General features: G+C 52.6%; 4 protein-coding genes across 4 annotated transcripts; all 4 read right to left on the reverse strand.

Moving 5' to 3' along the window:
- Positions 1 to 10,588: 10,588 nt before the first annotated feature.
- Positions 10,589 to 11,125, reverse strand: KRP23_7664 (RxLR effector protein 207; the record flags this gene model as incomplete). Its single annotated transcript, XM_067893008.1, has 1 exon — positions 10,589 to 11,125. The coding sequence occupies one exon, from the start codon at positions 11,123 to 11,125 to the stop codon at positions 10,589 to 10,591; it is 537 nt and encodes a 178-aa protein (XP_067744833.1).
- Positions 11,126 to 12,454: 1,329 nt separating this feature from the next.
- Positions 12,455 to 14,230, reverse strand: KRP23_7665 (Aldehyde dehydrogenase, mitochondrial; the record flags this gene model as incomplete). The annotated part of the gene is made up of 1 exon (XM_067893010.1): positions 12,455 to 14,230. One exon carries the CDS (start codon positions 14,228 to 14,230, stop codon positions 12,455 to 12,457), a length of 1,776 nt encoding a protein of 591 aa, XP_067744834.1.
- Positions 14,231 to 14,956: 726 nt separating this feature from the next.
- KRP23_7666 (Elongation factor 2) lies at positions 14,957 to 17,632 on the reverse strand (the record flags this gene model as incomplete). Its single annotated transcript, XM_067893011.1, has 2 exons — positions 14,957 to 17,542; positions 17,630 to 17,632. The coding sequence occupies 2 exons, from the start codon at positions 17,630 to 17,632 to the stop codon at positions 14,957 to 14,959; spliced, it is 2,589 nt and encodes an 862-aa protein (XP_067744835.1).
- Positions 17,633 to 18,771: 1,139 nt separating this feature from the next.
- KRP23_7667 (Mitochondrial intermembrane space cysteine motif-containing protein MIX17) lies at positions 18,772 to 19,233 on the reverse strand (the record flags this gene model as incomplete). Its single annotated transcript, XM_067893012.1, has 1 exon — positions 18,772 to 19,233. One exon carries the CDS (start codon positions 19,231 to 19,233, stop codon positions 18,772 to 18,774), a length of 462 nt encoding a protein of 153 aa, XP_067744836.1.
- Positions 19,234 to 19,348: the final 115 nt, after the last annotated feature.

Here is a 19,348-nt window from a genome sequence, read left to right on the forward strand (position 1 = left end):
CCCGAACAACTATCCTGATTGGAACGGCGAAAATAATCGCTGGGCACAGCGTGAACGTATGCCGGTTCGCTCAGCACGACCTCGATTTCCCCCGCCGGATGATCAGCCTGAAACTATGGAGATTGGACATGTCTAAGTCTCGCGTGAGCAGTGTCGCCGTAAGCGACTTTGCTACTATTGTAAGCATACAGGACACATGCTCGGTTGATGCCTAAAGAAGGACAGCAGTGCTGAAACAGACGCGTCTACGTCTCGAAGATGAGTCCAATCCAGTCATGCGACGCTCGAATGGATGATGAAGAGCCCACCGCCAAGGTGATTCAGCTTGGGTCGGTATAGACAATGGTGCTCATCATGAGAGGTTGCGACAAATTGACTTGTTTCGCAAGAATGCTGAAATCAACGGAAAAATTGCTCGTGTTTTGATTGATACACCAACTTGATCAGACCTGGTTATCTGTCAGGGCAGTTGGTTGCGCGCAAAGTCAATATCGAAGGATTCGATAGTGGCAGACTGTAAAACATTTCGGTACAAGAAGGTGCTTGTACAATCACATTGGACCTGCATCAATTTTCCGGCGTCCAATTCACGGAATTCGAGCTACCTACTAGTCACGACGTCATTCTGGGAAAGCCCTGGTTAACGCAATTCAACCCTTACCTTGACTGGATTACACATCAAATCACTCTAGATCTCCCGTCAGCTATGCCGACCTCAATGTGCTGAATTTGTCCGCCGCATACAAGCATGAGCCGCTACCAGCACGTGACTGCAACTCTGCTATGTCATCTGCACTACCAGAACTCCCACCTCGGTCTCCGTTCGGGTTTGAGGCAATTCTGGATATAGAGCACGCGTTTTACATCAATGTTAAGGCGTTGCAGATAAAGCTAACATGACCTCGCTACGAGCAGTCATACTGAACGAGTTTCATGACGTAATACCCGACAACCATCCCGCTGGACTTCCTCCACAACGTGCCGTGGAGTTCGAAATAAATCTGAAGCCGAATGTCACGCCTCGGAATCGCCCACTAGTCCGACTATCGAAAACAGAGCAGAGCGCACTCGACATTTTTATAGCGAGCATGTTGGAAAAAGAGTATATCAAGCTGTCGAACTTACCTTGGGTCTCGAATGTGTGTGCAGTTCCAAAGAAAACCCAGTTCTGGAAAGGCTCCGAAGAAGTCGTAATGGGTCAAAGCCGGCGATCCATCGTAGCCAATTCGCTGGATTGTAGACTGCAGATTTCTCAATAACCAAACACTCGTGCCCAAGATCCCAATTCCGCACATCGATGAGTTATTTGATAGATTGAGTAGCGCAATATTTTCTTTCAACTCTTGATCTATCAGCTAGCATGGAAATCGACGCCCTTACTCCAGATGATGATGAATCAAAAACCAATCGCGCCTCTAAAATACAGGTCAGTGTAGAAGAGTTGAAGGACGACTTCGGTCCAAACCCCAGATCTTGCGGTGGTAAGCTAACTGTTCAGCGTGGCAAGAACCCGTTCAAATTGCCCTCACCCCGGAAGAAAACGTCGTCTCACACGCAGCGTCAGCGCTAAGAAACTGAGGGCATCGAGACTGAAACTCAAGGTGCTAAAACTCGAGGTGCTGAAAGAAGAGTGGCATGACGGTGTGCCACTACGTCGCTGCAACCAGTGGGCTGCACACACATACAACGACCTGATATTGAGTGAGCTGTTTGCGTATTTTTCAGTCGTAATACGCGGGAGTTCAAAAGAAACTTAAAACGGTGGTGACGGTGGTCGAGACACAAAAACCGGTGGTGAGTTTAGCAGTTGTATTCGACAACGAAATACGTGATTAGTGCAATATGGAGCTCCAAAGCCGACGGTGCCGCCTAGTTGCGGACTCAGCTCAACATGCATCTGAGTTTGGTGCTTTATTTGGCGACGACTACTAATCAGAGTAAGTATTGAGCGTGCTGATCAATAGTTTTGATTGATCGACTCTAACACCTACCCTCTACCCTCTGCATTGTTGTTGTCTAGGAACCTTGCAAAAGCCATGACAGCATTTCAGAGCCTACGCAATGCGTTGTATCACAAGCGCGACGTCATCACCTTCGTCGACAGAAAGTGGGCGGTGAATGAGTATCAATGTAGATCATTGTTGCCTTATGGATAGTTGGATCAGGAAATATGGAAGCCGCCCTTCATTCAAGCTCGCTGGACGCAGGTACGAGAATTAGCTTGCAGTTGAAGCCTGGTTCACAGATTTCTATCGCGGTTAGAGACATCTTACAAGTGCTACGGCTGACAAAGTAGTTTACCGATCGAACAATCTGCGCGACGCTTCAAACGTTTTACAATTTCAATCATGAAGCATATTTCTTGGACCCGCTGGTTGAAAAGGGAATGAAATGGGCAATACCAACCAACCAAGAGTGGAAGCTGGTCATTGCACCATGTAACATGAATAATATCCACTGAACGCTCGTGATTGCTGGCTTAGACAAGCATACGGTGGTTGTGTACGAGCCATTGATGCAGAGCTTTTACTTCGATCAGAATACACATTGGTGCAAAGGCGTCATATTTGATGCTATCTATCAATGGGAGCACAAAACCGGAAGGGATCACTACGAATTAAAGCCCGTCTTACTTTCGGCGCCAACTCGAGGAGACAGTTATAACTGTGGTGTCTCTTCGTTATTGTCATGGAGTGTGCGTGTGTTTTTTTTTAGCGAACATGGAACACGATTTCTGCGGCTTTCAAGGCGTTGTTGCTGAGCAAGATGCGGACGCATTTCGAACGATGTGGCATTTGCTGGCTTCTCCATATGTTGACATTACGGTGTCAGGTAATGCAGAGACCCAATCAACACAAGAACTCGAACGTCAGATTGACAATTACATCAGAGAGCTGGGAGAAGAAACGGAGATCCAGTATCTGCAATACATACAAGTTTGTTTTTGAAGACTGCGATGAGAAGATTGTGCTCACCAGTTGTTGCGAGATGCGCAGCAGCTGCGTTTACTTTTTACTTTCTCCTCGATACTAATAGGCGGAACCCTACCCAGCGGTGATAATCCTACCTTTGTCAGTGACACTAGACCAGCTCTGTACTATCAAACCGTCCCCGCTAATGACGCCATCTGGCTCGCTTAGCGGTATGGTTTGGCATACTCGTGGAGGGAAATAAAATTCTTTTCGTTGTGCTTTCTCGTAACACGGAAAGACCCTCTTTGAGTGTTCCTCACAAACGTGCATCCCCGAGCCAAAAATGGATCCTCAAAAACTCTCAAACTTAAACAACGGCTCAAACGCGGAAACGCTCACCTATGCAGAGAAGGACACGACCATCACCTGCGCGAGCTACGACCCTCTCGGGCGGTGCGGTGCGTCTCGTCAGGGATGGTTAATCTTGCCCTTGTTGCTGCAATCTGTCGCAGGAACTGGCGCACGGTCAGCCGTGTTTGGAGATCCAGACCAGACATCCCCACAACAGACACATCCGTGCCGTCCACCTTGTACACAATTCCTGGTGGGGAGTCTCCTGTGCACGAGACTCCAGCTCCAGCGCCTCACGTCGACGGACCAGAGGACCAACCCGACTGAATTGAACCAAGCGTTAAGGATTCGTTCGTGGTGCCCGCCATTGATTCATCGCGTGGCTGCTCCATGGACTGCTTTCGGGATATTTGCAGTTATACAAGCACGGGCATGTACTGTACCCCCGGTAATTGTGCACGCTCCGGGCGCTCTTCGATGAGCGTATACGAGTTTCGCGATCTGAAACTTGTCAGCACCAGGTTTGGTTGTGGAGTATAATCAACAAGTTTTGCCCCTGTGGGCTGTGTTATAGGTGAATACACTGATATTCTTACCCCATATGACTACAACAAGGACCCGGACATGATCAGCGAGTATGCATTGCAATTCCAAACAAGAGCATCGATATATCGTTGCAAAAGAGTGTGGGGGCCTAGTTCGTTTTGTCAGCCACTCTTATGCACTAAACTGCATATTTAGTCGCTGGAGCACGCTATCAGAAATTCACGAAAGTGTTTGTCGTTGTCATTAAGCCGATTCCTGCCGGTGCCGACGTCACCATGACGAGCTTTGGTTCACATTTGCTTGTGGACACTCAAAATGCAAGACCAAAGCGACAGCGTCAAAATAGATTATGTTACTGGTTACAAATAGGTTACAACACATTTACTGACTAATGCATTCAATTTTTATATTTATTAGCCAATCAACTAACAAGATATCCTGCATAATTATGACAATTCGGCGTAATTACACCACTGACGCTATCCATACGTTTTTTATATATCCAATCAACAGGAATTCAATCGTCTGCATAATCGCTTCTGCTGTGGATCACACACGGCACTTGTACAACGAGAATGCGAGCTCACAACGCAGTCTAGTTGTTTGCAATGCAGTTTGGTAAAAACACAGAGAGACGTGAACACATGTCTCATCAAGCAAAATTGGAAATGGATGACAAATGGTTGCGTGGAAGAGGTGGTATGCGTAAAGTATGGCTGAACTTAACCAACGAAGAACGTACCAGCCGCGTGCAGCAGTGTCCTGATTCACCGTTCCCGTCCGAAACGTTCGGAATACCGGATGAGCGATGTAAACCAAGTCGAAAGACGGTCACACGTATTCAGCTGCCTTCATTCACAGCGGACACCGAATGCTCAGAGATGGAGAGACCAGGCAGAGCTGAAGGTCTTCATCTGCAGAACTGTCTTGCTCATCTCGGTAAGGCGCGCTCAACGTATCATAAAACGGGTATGACGGAAGAACTTCTACGCGTTCATACAGCATACAACCAAGGAAACATGTCGTCGCTGCTACACGCGGTTGTATCAATATGCACTTTTACACGCGCGGTCTCCAGATTGAAGACAAGAGAGCAAGCGTATGCGGCAGTAGTCATCCATCTGACGGACGCCATTGCTGGACCGCTCGGAGTTACCAGCTCTGATCCCGAACCTGTGTCAGCTGAAGAGAGGACAAGTCCAGAAGTAGCAGCTGCCAGAATCGCAAAAGCTGAGCTCCTGTACAGGAACGCAGCTGACGGCGGTTATGAAGTATGGACTACAAAAAAACAAAAAGACGACCCCGATGCACCGATTCTAGAGGAGAACCAAAGATTATTTGCCAAGCCACCAGGTATACCACCGCAGAGCAACTACCTTGACGATGTGTTGACAGTGTGAAATAGGAGAAAGCCGATAAACGTATAGGAAAATTAGAGCGCGATGGATTTACAGAACTACTTATTTTCTTCCCAATCGTGCACACAGTGGCCTTGGATGCAAAAAGCTAGTACTTCAGCAAAGATGGGTACGGATCCGTGAACACAACACACGTCGTGGGTTGGCATATCATGATTTTGTGTGATCAGCTTCACGATGTCAATACCAGCAGCTTGCAGAGGTAGGGCAGATGCCAACTCGACCCAGTCTATGCGTTTCGGATTCTTCAAGAGGCTTTGGGCAGCAAATGCTGTTTGGAAGGTGTGGGTTCTTTGGAATCTGGGTTGTTTGGAAGGTGTGGGTTGCTTGGAGGGCCTGGTGTGAATGTGTTTGTGAATCAACCGAGCTGGTTCAAAGTCATTGCAACCGGCAGCTGCAATGGCTGCACAACTTTTGCTGCCACTGGCAGCAATGTACGTGCAGGCTACTATTGGAGGAAAGCGATGCTGTCGGCTGGTGCTTCATTGGATAAAGCTAAGTGGCACAAGTACCGACTTCTACCTCCCCCCAACAGTGCGAATGACACCAGCGCACAACTTAAAGGCACTCGTTATTTTCCCCAGTGGTTAACACGAGACAGGACAGTTGTGTCCCGATTCAGAGAACGAAAGAACCTGAGAATTCATCGCATGATGAGTCCTAAATTACATGCGTATACCGGATAATCTTTGGAGGCTTTGAGACGGCCAAGCGCCAAAGTGCGGCGCTACCACAAGTAGCTACGAAATAAAGTGAAACTTAGAAAGTTTGAATGTATCGAAAACATATACTTGCTGGATGTAAATGTACATTCACAGGTGCCGATAGCGCAAGTACTGCAACTCCTTCTTACTCAGCAAGTTCATATTCTCTTCGCTAGCAAACAGTTCAAATGCTATCAGCATGTATATGCCGCAGTTGTAGCTGTCTATTTGCTCTCCGAGCTGGCTCACATACTGGTGGACTCGATATTGCTTTGACGCTAATTCTGGCAACAACAAAAACCATCAAGGTTTTGGCAAGGGAACGAACAGCTTGACACCATCGGGTCGTGGATGCACACATCTTTCTGTGTAAGATCAATCATAATAGAGCACCAGTGATTTCTGCCACATATGACAGGAATCAATATCTTCTCGTGTTTCGCTCCACCGAAAACGGCCTGCATGCTCTGGGCCAGCATGAAGCCGTTTAAAACGTTTCCAGCGATCGATGTGCCCATTTCGATGGTATATGCCATCTCTGCAAACAGCATCGACATCAGCATGTTCACGGTGCAGTCACCCAATGCAGTTCTTTCAACTAACTCTAGTGCTTCTGCCTGCAAATCCCACATTAGAAATTTTCTAAAACTACAGAGGACAAGGGAAGTTTATCTGAAAGGAAAGAAGTGGGATTGACTTCAGCTTTATGGCTATATCAGGTTCGGGCTCGACTTGAAAAGCCTCGGGCGTCGTTAAGGCAAGTCGATCGTGTCGATCCAACTCACTGCCTTGTCTACAAAGCCGCAGTCTTCTGCCATTTCTTCATGACTCCTCGCGCTGACGTAGAATAGATGCCAACACCGACAACCCCCACCACAACTAACTGTTTGGCTCAGATTTGCCGTCCTGCATCTTTCTCTTTTTTCTGTAGAGCTGCTACTTTTCCATGACATCTCTTAATGAGGTCTGAGCGGAATATGCGCGTGATCGCATTGATAGGAGCCGGCAGTTTCGAGGCCGGCAACGCCGATATTTTGCGGGCAATCGGCGGCCTGGCTTTTTTTTTGCTAGCTCGAACAACTTGAATCTGGTAAGAAGCGTTGCTGACGAGGTGTAAGTGGACTGACCGTTCACAGCAACTTGAACATTTTCAAGACTCATATTCAAAGCGAATATGTCCGAATCGTCTGCCACCATTGCAATAGTTTTGTTGCGAGAGGATTTCTTGGCTTTTGCTGTTTATTTCGATCGCCCCCGTGACCTCGGTGGCTTGTGACATCGAAATCGTATTCGTTTGCCGGTTTCAAGATTCGGTTTGTTCAACCGACTCGTCACGTAAAGTCGAGCCCTCTTCGCCCGGCTGATTGTCCAGCTGTGGCGAGGTCGATGAAACGTTTACCGCCCAGGGGGGTTCGTATAGCGCGCTCCAGGAATTCCTCCTCCAGGATTGAAGGGGAAAGACTTGTAGGAGTCAACAAGTATCCAAGATCTCACCGCGAAGCGAGACCTTGGGTTCTTGGTGGCGTGGGTACCTTGCGGAATCCCTGTCGGCTCGTTTGTCTTTGACGAAACGGTACTTCACCGTGCTTGTGGCCTTGAAACTGTGCCGAGCGTACGTCCACTTCAGGATGCACTCTCAGCGACAGAATGGCAGAGCGTAGTCTGGATTTTACACCCAGAGTATCGAAAATCCAGGATGCACCTTTACCCAAGATGCACCCCAAATACCAATAGCCAACAAATACAGTGTTATATACAATACAAATAGCCGTCACTTATTCTTATCGACCCTTGGACGGTGGCCACTCGCTAGGCTCACTCGAGTCTTACAATTCAGACACCTAGTCAGTCTGAACACTCGTATAAAACGCGCACCACTCTCAATTAAGAGAGAAACTATCAATTACTATAGTCAGTCGATACACACAGCAGTTAAACAATCAATTCGGGGGACAACTGCTAATCAGTCACCTCGAATACCAAGGGAATATGAAATGGGCAAACACCAGCACGCTAGTGACCCAACTAGAATATGAAATAGATAGGGTGCCGGAGCGCCTCTGGTCACCACCTAACTGGACTTGATGTTATGAGGTGGAGATGCCACAGACGACCCGTCCTTAATGGTCGCAGCGCCCCTTGCTGTATCGCGGTCGTAGTCTCGGGTCCTCCGGATTTCCGTCGGCAGGTTTGGCCGAATTCACTTGCGCAGTATGGGGTAAAGCAAACTCTGTGGTTGGCTGTAAGCCTTAAACTATCAATTCTTTCTAGATCTCGGCTCTGGGTGATTTATCTTGATTTCACCATGGCTTGGGTCAAATTGTCTTCGCATCGGTATGGTCTGGGTACATTGTCTTCGTAGCTTCAAAAGCGTCGACTCGACAGTTCTGTTGGATTTCTTTGGTGGTAGTTCAATTGCGTTTCACTTGACGACGTACCACTGTCTTCGAAGTCAGTAGTCAGTGGTCAACCGTCAAGATTCTGGTATTCTGGAGTCAGGATTTTGGAGTCAGGATTCAGGATGTACTTGACATCCAGACTCTTTGGGCTTCCAGCGCACGACTTGGGTGTTGGTAGATCTTGGTTCAGTATCTTTAGTAGTCACTCTGAACCACAGCAAGATGAGGTACAATCTGAGATACGTTCTCAACTGCACTTTCCGCCAGGATTTAGGCACTCATCGTAAGGGAAAGTCCGGGGGCTGGACATAATGCGGGTTTGCAATCGTGGATTTGTACACATCCAGGATACACACTTCCAGCCAGTTGGGCCCATCTGTGGTTAGGCGTAAGATCTTTCCATAAATCAGTCGCACTCCATACGTCACCCGTGTCGCACGGGTACAGCCGAGTCACATTCTCCATTTCATCCAATAGTATCCATGCTCGAAAGTTTAGACCAGAGTCGCGACGGCGGTGCGTCACAGAAAAACCAGGAACACTTCGTGTCACAACTGTACACCAATTTCCCCCGAAGGATTTCCCGACTGGTTTCACGATTCGCTCGAGTGAGAGGGACTTGTGCAGACAATTGGTCAGCCGCCACTTGAGTTGACAAGAGTTGAGCAGATTGTTGTGACGAGTCGGATTGTAGCTCGATGTGGTGATCATCAGCCTCGGTAGAAACATGTTCGCTAGCAACCCCCGACTTTCTCACAGAAACAGACAGTAGCGAGTTTGAAGTCCTGCTGAATTCACCCTTCTTGATCTGACGTGCCATATCCTGCGTGTACGCCACCGCCTCGTGATACTGCGCCATACCAAGCCCCGCCATAGTATCGCATATCTGACTTGCAATAGGCAACGCCTCGCGATACTTTCGATTCGAGTCCCAGGGGCGATTGGCTGCGGTTACACCCGGTGGACTGCAAACGATTTGGGATACGCGGAGTTTTTCACACTCGATCGACGATCTAACAGATGAAAGCAATCCCTAAGGGTTCAATAGTTGAGTCGGGGTTACCGTTTCCGTGTCCAACGCTTTTCTGCGGTAGAAGACGTGCCGGCATGGCAGCAAGCGCGCACTCATGAACAAACATGAGCACGTCCAGTTACGCTTGGAAATAGAGTATTTCGTGCTCATCGCATCCAGCGCGTCATCATGTATTGTACCTTTCTGCCAAAACGCCTTCCGTTTTAAGGTCCTACGTAGGAGAGAGGTCTTACGAAAGCTCTCCTAACTGACCTGGTGATGATCACTAAAAATTGCCTTAACCCTAATTTGAAAAGCAGGACTGTTCATTACGTGCACATGCACTCCAACCGCTTGTGTGTCGTGGGTGTGGCGGCCTCCCACCCGCTCAGTGGTGAAATATGACCTAAAACAAATTGAGATTTAAGAATGCAGACTGGGTTACTGGCTTGTACACTCTTGCTTAGCCCGACAGAAGCCAAATTGTCGTCGACATTTCCTGTCGTCTTGAAAGCAGGTACCAACGGCGAAGACTTCGGGCGGAAACTCCTAGAACCTCAGACACAACAGTAATTTCAATGTTGTATACATACTGTAAAACAATGCCACGCCGGCGGATATCGGTTGAGTAGCCCATAGACGTTTGGATAATGCTAGGGGAGACCTTACGTAGGACGAAATGGCCGGTGGATTGTGGCCATTCGGTTTCTTTAGTTTGTAAAAAGGTACTCTTTAGCTCAAATCGAAAGTCTTTCGTAAGACTTTTTTTTTACATTCATTGGATGATACTCGCGAAAATAATATGATTTGATTGGGTAAATATGTATTTTGTCGTGCCCCAGCCACTAAATCTGCGGTGGCAACTTGGCAAATCCTACCTATACACCTAACCCCTCTTGCTTAGGACTTACCTTTTAGGTCAGATTGGCAATTTTACCTGAAAGGCACAATAACACGAGCACTCTAGTACTGTCAGCTCCTGTCTGTTTGTAGCTAATATTAGCCAATAGGAGTGCACCGTTGGCATGCGGGACTTACGCTTTCCCAAGTCAATTCAGTGTCCGGATACTTTTGTGGCTTACGGTACGGATTTTGGGATAAGGCAGGTTAAGAGGTGCGGGGACAGTTTAAGATGTCCTGGATGCTGTGTGGATCAAGTGGATGCTTTGGGGACTGCGTGCACGAAAGCAATTTTCAATTGAAAACGATTAAGAATTCGAACCGCACTCCATTACGTTTCGCTAGACTACAATAGCTGCTTGCCGTCCCAGAAGGTTTTGTACGAAAAGTACTCTCTCAGGCCGGGATTTTTTTCCCAGAGTGCTGACTTACTTGCCTGATCCTTCAGGTTCGCGCTGAGACCCTTAGCCTTGAAAAATTCATCAGGAGTGACCTTGTTCTGAAGCAAAACCATATCCGAGTAGCCCTTCTTGATCAGCCCAGAAACCTTCCAGTCTCTTCTGTACTGGATCACTTTCTGGAACTGCTTTGCCAGCATTTGGCCCAGTTTTGAGTTTCTAGCCCACTTCACGGAGCTTTGAGTCCACGCCTTGAATTTCTCAGTAGCCCCCGATACCCCTCTTTCCTCGTTGGCAGAGTTGTCTTCCTCCTCGCCATTGGCTCGGAGCAGGCGTTTGCCGTCGACGTTCGTATGGGTAGCCTGATCCATGTCTAGGGAAGCCAACTTCGACAACTTGGAACCAACTGTGGGTGGCGAGAGAGCGTCACCGCTCGAAAGAAAGGCGAGCGTGACCACGAGCAAAAGCAAGCACTTGTGCATCATGACGACAGGCGAAGGGAGAAGAAAAGTCTTGAAGCTTTTGTCGGCGCGGCGCAGTTTGGAGAATGAAGAATCCCGTCTGGAGCCGGCGAACCACCCAGCCAGCCTCATGATGGCGAAGCTTACATTCTGGGCGCGTCTGATCCGTGGCTACTTAGTACATGCAATCATATTCGTAAACCCTCCATTCGCTTGGACATCCGGAAGGTTTTGGCTCAGCTGAGTTTTCGTTCATCTAGGTTATTGTAACGGAGCGATCTTGAGATGCACGGACCAGAGCGAATCATGCGCTTTGTCTTCTGCACTAACAATACCAGTGCACAGTGTACAAGACAGGGGGTGTACTCCCTGTCTTGGTACATTCGAGCCACTCCAAATGCCATGCTCCAATGGAGCATTTCACCCCTTCCTCCCCAGCTTCACTCAGATCTTCAGATGTAGCGCGGGAAGATGGGGTGAGGTTACGCTGGCTCGCTGATCAATTTGAGTCACACAATCAGTGATAACACGAACCGTGACACGCTTAGAGGCACGGATGATAGCGTCTGTCAGTTCAGGATGCGTCAAAATAAACATAGCGATATCTACTGAGGTCTCTGCGCCGTCGAGCAAATCAATGAGCTTCTGAGGTGCAGCTTGGTCGCGAGAAAACCAGTAGTCTACAACTGTAGTTTGTAGTCTACTACACAGTATGTCCTGCTCCATGCGGTCAAAATACTCTACGGTCGACCCCCATCATCTTTGCGATGTTCTTGAGCGATTGGGTTTGTGTGATGCTTAAGACCTCGTTTCAGCATTTCCACCACGAAACGCATGGGGTCCACCGATAGGGTTTACTTGAACTTCGACTCGTCTTGATTGGGCTGGGCGTGGACGATGGAGTCGATCGTGCTGCAGGCGTGTCCCGTGCTTCGATGCCGTTGGGTAATTCTCTCCCTTTTCTGGTATCGCTTGCGAAGCTGGGACTTCTCTGATGGGGTTAGTCCGCCAACGGCGTTTCTTGGGCAGCGTACTTCCCAGTTCTGTAGGCATTCGGTATGACGCGTCGTGATGGAGTGTACATCCGAACGGTGGCGAGAGCGACGTTTTCCGCTGTTGGCACACTTGCGAGCGCGCCAACGTACTGGGGGTGGGTGGGGACGAACTGGCTGGTGGAGTACTGGGCAAGTGGAATTTCTCCGACTGGAGGAGGGACCGCGTTCGCTCCTGGTGCACGTCGTGCAAGTTTCCGCGTTTTTTTTTTTTAGAGACTCAACGACTATTAGTAGTTTTAGCAGTGCAGCGACAAAGGGGACACCACTTATACACTTTCGACTTGACTTGAAAACATACTTAAGGCATCGAGTCGTCCGGGCGCTTGATGATCACAGTCTTGTGCTCCAGATAGTTGCGCAGACCCAGCTCGCCGTTCTCGCGCCCAATACCCGAGTCCTTGAAGCCGCCGAACGGCGTGTTGGCATCAAACACGTCGTAGCAGTTCACGTACACGGTACCCGTGCGGATACCGTTGGAGATCTTGATGGCGTTGTCGATGTTACTCGTCACGACACCGGCACCGAGGCCGTAGACCGAGTCGTTGGCGCGGTCGATCACCTCATCGATGGTCTTGAACTTGAGAATGGACATGACGGGGCCGAAGATCTCCTCGCGAGCGATGGTCATGTCGTCCGTCACGTCCGCAAACACGGTAGGCTCAATGAACCAGCCCTTGTTGCCGACGCGCTTGCCGCCGGTCAGCAGGCGGGCGCCCTCCTTCACACCCTCGTCAATGTAGCCCAGGATCTTCTCGAACTGGGTCTCGTCAATCTGCGAGCCCTGCTGGGTCTTGGGGTCGAACGGGTCGCCCACCACACGAGCACTAGCAGCCTCCACCGTGCGCTTGACGAACTCGTCGTAGATGCCTTCCTGCACGTATACGCGCGTGCCGGCAATGCAGCATTGGCCCTGGTTCAGGAACAGCCCCAGCTGCGACTGCTGGATGGCGAGGTCGATATCAGCATCGTCCAGGATGATGTTGGCCGACTTGCCGCCCAGCTCCAGGGTGATACGCTTGAGGTTGCTCACGTGCGAGGTGCGCATGATCTGGTAGCCCACCTCAGTGGAGCCCGTGAAGGCGACCTTGTCGACATCCGGGTGCTGTGCGAGGTGGCGGCCAGCAGTGGGGCCCACACCCGGCACAATGTTCACCACGCCCTTGGGGAAGCCAGCCTCCACAATGAGTTCACCGACACGCAGAGCTGACAGCGGCGTCTGCTCAGCGGGCTTGAGCACAATGGTGTTGCCGGCAGCGAGAGCAGGGCCCAGCTTCCACGCCATCATGAGCAGCGGGAAGTTCCACGGGATGATCTGCGCGCACACACCGACGGGCTCAGCCTTGCTGTAGCACAGGTACGGGCCCGAAATGGGGATGACGGCACCGTGGATCTTGTCGGGCCAGCCGGCGTAGTAGCGGTAGGTCTTGAGCACGAGGCCGAGGTCGGCCGCCTTGGCCTCAGAGCACGGCTTGCCGTTGTCGAGCGCCTCGAGCGCGGCGAGCTCGTCGATGTTCTCCTCAATGAGATCGGCGAGCTTGTGGATGAGGCGGCCACGGTCCGCGGGGGCCATGGTGCGCCACGGACCGTTGAAGGCCTCACGGGCTGCGACTACAGCGGCGTCAATGTCGGCAGTGCCAGCCTCGGCGACGTCCGTGATCTTGTCCTCCGTGGCGGGGTTGAACGTCTCAAAGGTCTTGCCCGAGATGGACGGCACAAACTTGTTGTTGATGAGCAGGTTGGTCTGCTTGACTGGCACGGGCGTGGAGAAGTTGCGCGACAGGATAAGCGGCGAGGCCTTGGCGACGGTCGTGGCCGACTTGACGGCGAAGGCGCTGGCCTTGACGCGGGGAGCTTGACGCAGGAGCTGGCGCTGCATGGCAAAGGACCGGGGCTTGCGAGGTGGCAGCGAGCGAGCAAAATGCAGAATGAGCAGTTCCGCCGCGGTCGGGTGGAGCTCCTCGTCCCAGTTGGCAGCAACTTCAACCACGGCTGCCGAAGTGTCTTCGCTGTTGATTGACACGCTTTGAAAGCGCCAGCCTTGAAACGCAATGGCGGACCGAACTTCAATGTACATGCACTTGTAGGGCAGCAGTCAGCGCTCGTCGCGTGAAGACCGATGGGCATTTCGTAAGCTCTGCGGTTTACAAGTGCTGGGGAGGCAAATCCCCTTCTTGGCCGGCGACAGTGCAGCACGGCAAAGGACCGGCTTCAGGGGGTTGCAACTTACGACGTAAGCGTTGCGGTTTACACTTGCCGCTGGAGATGCTGTGGGATGCTGTCGACTGCACCTGGTTGAAGTTCCTGCGCCAATTTCACTAGACGCCCGGCGGCACTTCATCATTGCTTCGGCCACAATAGGGGGCGCTTCGATCCGCCTGCAGCAACGCTGCCGCCTCGATGGACTGTATCGGGTCACCCGGGCGAGCATTGTCGTTGCCGCACTAAAAACCTGGAGACGCCCACCGGAAAGTATCCGGTGCAAAGCGATTACATGACCGTTTCGTGCAACTTCAAGTGTCCTTCTTGATAGGCATGACTCGCCAGATTTGCAAGGGGGAGCTGCAAATTCGGTGTGTTTCTTGTACCACAATGTGTAGCGCTCGGCTAAGCACAGCCAGCGCACAATGACAAACTTTGGTACACACAGAGGCAACGAGATCGATATAAAAAGAGGCACCTCCATTCAACTACGATGTTAAACCGAGCCGTAAAGCCGAAACAAATCTACACTCATGAGACTCGCCCGCGCCAAAGGCACAGGGCTGCACCACGACAGAAGATCCCGCTCGAGCTAAACGCCTTACAGACGGTCGTAGAAACGGTCAAGAGGGGGCACGTCCGGGGACAGACCCTTGCGGACACGCACGCCGTTCACCAGCTTGCCGGCCATGTTGCTGGTGTCCGTGGGGTCACCCTGGATGGCCTGGTAGTGGTCGAACACGCACTGCGGGAAGGCCTTGCCGCCCGTAGCCTGACGCAGGTCGGCGGTGAAACCGAACGACTCGTTGACAGGCAGGTAAGCCTTCAGCTGCATCATCGGGGTACCCGGGCGCTGCTCCTCGGCGAAGACGTGGCCACGACGACGGGTCAGCACACCGTACACGCCACCAACGGCGTCCTGGGGCACCTGGATGTCCACCAGGAAGATAGGCTCCATCAGAGCAGGCTCCGACACAAGCTGGCAAGCGTACACCACACGGCGGGTGGTGGGCAGGATCTGGCCCATACCACGGTGAATAGCATCAGCGTGGAGCACCACATCCAGCAGGTTCACGCGCATGCCGCGCACGGTCTCCTCGCAAAGCACACCGTCCTTGGTGGCCCAGTTGAATCCGCCAAGCACGGACTCCTTGATCTCGTTCAGGTACGACACACCCTTGGTGGCGTCCACGAACAGGTTGGCACCCGTGCCGTCCGGGCCGTAGCCCCAGATCTTACGGGCGTCAGTCACGTCCCAGCCGTGCTCGTCAGCAAGGTAACGGCCACGAAGCTTGAAGTCGTAACGGGGGCTCACCTCCTGCTTCTGGTCCTCAATCTCAGCGGTCAGCTCGTCGCCCAGAGGCAGGGCCTCGCAGAACAGACGGTTGTGCTTGTTAGGCGACTTGGACAGACACGTCTTGGACGAGTTGCCCGTGATCGTCTCACGGTACGACACAACAGGCTCCGAGATCTTGACCTCCGTGCCCATGAACTCCTCCTGCAGATCCTTCAGACAGATCTCAAGGTGGAGCTCGCCGGCACCGGCGATAATGTGCTCGCCCGACTCCTCCGTGTAACACAGGACCATGGGGTCAGACTTGGACAGACGCTTCATGCCCTCCACAAGCTTGGGCAGGTCCGAAGCGGTCTTGGGCTCAACGGCCACACGCACAACGGGCGACACGGAGAACTTCATGGTACGGATCGTGTGGCCCGTCTCGGACGTGGTGATCGTACCAGACTTCAGCAGGTACTGGTCCACACCCACCAGGGCGCACGTGTTACCGGCCGGGATGTCGGGGGTCTGCTCGACGTAACGGCCCATCATGATGACCGTACGCTGGATGTTCTTGACCCACAGGTCCGTCTTCTTGCCGGGCACGTAGTTGGGGCCGAGCATGCGCACCTTCTGGCCGGTGGCGATCTTACCGGCGAACACACGGCCGAAGGCGTAGAAACGGCCCTTGTCCGAGGTCGGCACCATCTTGGACACGTACATGACCAGAGGACCGTTGACGTCGCACTTGCGGATAGCCTCAGCGCACTCATCGTCCTGGGGGCCCTCGTACAGGGTGTCCACACGGTAGCGCTGCGCCGTGATGGGGGACGGCAGGTGCACCACAATCATCTCAAGGACGGCGTCGGCGGCCGGCAGCCAGCGCTGCATGACACGCTTGAGCAGGGGCTTGCCCGTCAGCTCCTTCTCCTCGGTCTTGAGCTCCACGCCCACGGCCTTCATCATCTTCTCGTACTTGGACTTCTTGTCGTTCATGATGGCGTCGAACATCTTGATGATGGGGTCCATGATGAACTGACAGAAAGCGCGCTTGAGCGAGCCCTCCGCGTTGTTCTTGCTCGTCCACTTCTTGTTGGCGGCGTCGAAGTACCAGTCGCCCCACAGCTTCTGCATCATCTTGTCCTCAGCAATGCCGAACTTCTTCGAGTAGAGGCGGGCGAACTTCTTCAGGGTGAAACCCCACTGGTGAAGTCCCGAACCGAAGGCGACCGTGCCCTTCTCGGGGTACACCTGGACGTCTCCCAGCTTCTCGTCGAAGTACGTGGCAATGACGACGTTCACCGTCTCAATAGCACGGGTGAACGACTGGTAGCAGTCCTCCGGCTCAAGGTGCAGCTCGAGCAGAGCGCGGTCCACCTTGTTCACCATGAGCACGGGCTTGACGCGCTCGCTGATCGACTGGCGCAGCACCGTCTCGGTCTGCACGCAGACGCCCTCAATGCAGTCCACCACGACCAGAGCACCGTCCGTGACACGCAGAGCAGCCGTCACCTCGGACGAAAAGTCAACGTGACCAGGCGAGTCGATCAGGTTGATCAGGTACGAGTTCTTCGAGATCTGTACACCCTCCTTCGCGGCTTCGGCGGCGGTCTCCTCGGCCGTCTCGTTAGCGAGAGCGGCCGCCGTGGCGGCCTCACCGGCGTCCATGTCGTACTCGAAGAACATGGAGATACCGGTCGACTTGATGGTAATGCATCGCTCCTGCTCGTCGGCGCGCGTGTCCGTGAAACGGGCCTCACCGGCGTGCTTGGCGGAGATAATACCGGCCTTGGACACGAGCGAGTCGGTCAGCGTCGACTTGCCGTGGTCCACGTGAGCAATCACGGACATGTTACGAATGTTCTTCGTGTAGTCCATGATCTCACGCATCTGGTCGACCGTGAAGTTCACCTAAAGAGGAGGGAGGGGGAAGGACATGGAAAAGATACATCAGTCTCTGATGCTTCATGCTGTGTTTATTGGATCGCCGCGGCGTACCATGGTTGCTGCTGGGGTGCGGGGTAGCGGCGGCTTTCTCTCGGCTTCTCCCTTTATCCAAAAGAGGAAATGGCGCTCAGGCTCGAAAGCCAACCGCGAGAAGGAAACGCGGGGGAACACAGCAGAGAAAAAGCCGCAAACGGGTGGAGCAGAGCGCCCGCGACCTCCCTCTATAAGAGCAGACGCGAACTATCTGGGTGCGCGTATGCCGCCTACAATCTTCTAGTGTAATCGAGGTTCAACGACGCTAGGTTTTATTGGATTTGGGTGGAATCGACCAAAGCGCATTGAAACATGGTGACGTACGAGAATGGTGAGTGAGGTTCGCCCCCGCAGAGAACGATGCGTGCGGGGCTTCTGCACGAAGAAACTCGATGGGGAGAGTACCGTTCGGGGGCTATAATAGTCCACCTCGACCTTTGCGCTTTATGATTGCGTAGTGATGGAGGGAAACGTCCTTTGGAAGAGTCGATTGTTCTCCGTCGAGAACTGCCGCCAGGAATTGCCGGCAACACTGTTGAAGAGGAGGTCCGTTGTCGAGGCATGACGGTGTTGGTGTGTTGCAGCGCCTCGCTACTCACTCAGTGGCATCTGAAAAACCCAAGAATCTTGGCCGTTGCTTTGGCTGGGCTTGGTGCATTGACGATTGACTTTGACTCATCCGTGTAAGCAAGCGCATGTACATTGCTATTTCATCATGGACACGCTGCAATTTGCAGCTGAAGGCTCATGCCGGTGCTGGACCTCGTCGCGGCGAGATCAATGCGTCGGGCATTCAAATTTCAGGCAGGTCTGTTCACGTGGGCACAGCACAGTGTTTACCGGTGTAGCAGGAAATGATGATCCGGCAATTGAGGAAGCGCGCGATCGGCCCGTGACGTTCTCAGGCACTGAAACGGACAGTACTCGACAGCTAACACTTACACCACGCACCACAAGGCAACTCTAGTGCGTAAGATAATTGTGAGCTCGTGCTTTTTGCACGGACAGTTCATGTATTTATCTCGTAGTCTAGCATTCGCTGTATCTCAGCTGGCAAAAACTCTTCCTCTGTCTTCAGTCAAGGACGCCAATAAGAGCTTTGCAGCGTCCGACAGAGCAAAACTCTCCTCGTCATCGTTGGTCCCTTGAAAGGCTCGTCCTTACATGAAGGTGCTCTGCTGCTGCATCTGGCACTGCTTGAACTGGTCAAGGTAGAACTGGCACGAGCTGATGTCGTTGCTGTTGTTGTTCAGGCACTCCAGGAAGGACTTCTGGTCGGCGCCGCACTGGTTCTGCTGCGGCGGCTGCGCGGTCTGGTGGTCCTGCGCGGCGGGGGCGGCCTCCTGCTCCTGCGGGGCGTCCGAGCCGCCCGAGAACGAGCCGGCTACGGCTCCCACGGCGCGGTGCGCGATGGCGCTGCCTGTGCCGAAAGCCATGCCCTGGGCCACCGTGCCCATGAGGCCGCTCATCATGCCGCCGCCGCTGCTGCTGCTCTGATGAGCCGGAGGGGGCGCGGCCTGGGTGCGGGCAGGGGCGGGAGCCGAACGACGCGGCTGGGCCGGAGCGGGGGCGCGGCGAGGGGCCGGGCGGGCGGCAGGGCGGGAAGAACGGGAGCGGCCCATAGTGTCTTCTGTCTTCGCTTCTTGGTGTCGGTTTTGATTCTGACGATCCACCGTGCGGACGGGCAAGCGCCACACCAGCTTTACACAACGAACGATCGAGAATCACGGGGATTCG

This window comes from Phytophthora ramorum (assembly GCF_020800215.1).
Source record: "Phytophthora ramorum isolate Pr-102 chromosome Unknown Phyram_PR-102_s0006, whole genome shotgun sequence".
NCBI lineage: Eukaryota > Oomycota > Peronosporomycetes > Peronosporales > Peronosporaceae > Phytophthora > Phytophthora ramorum.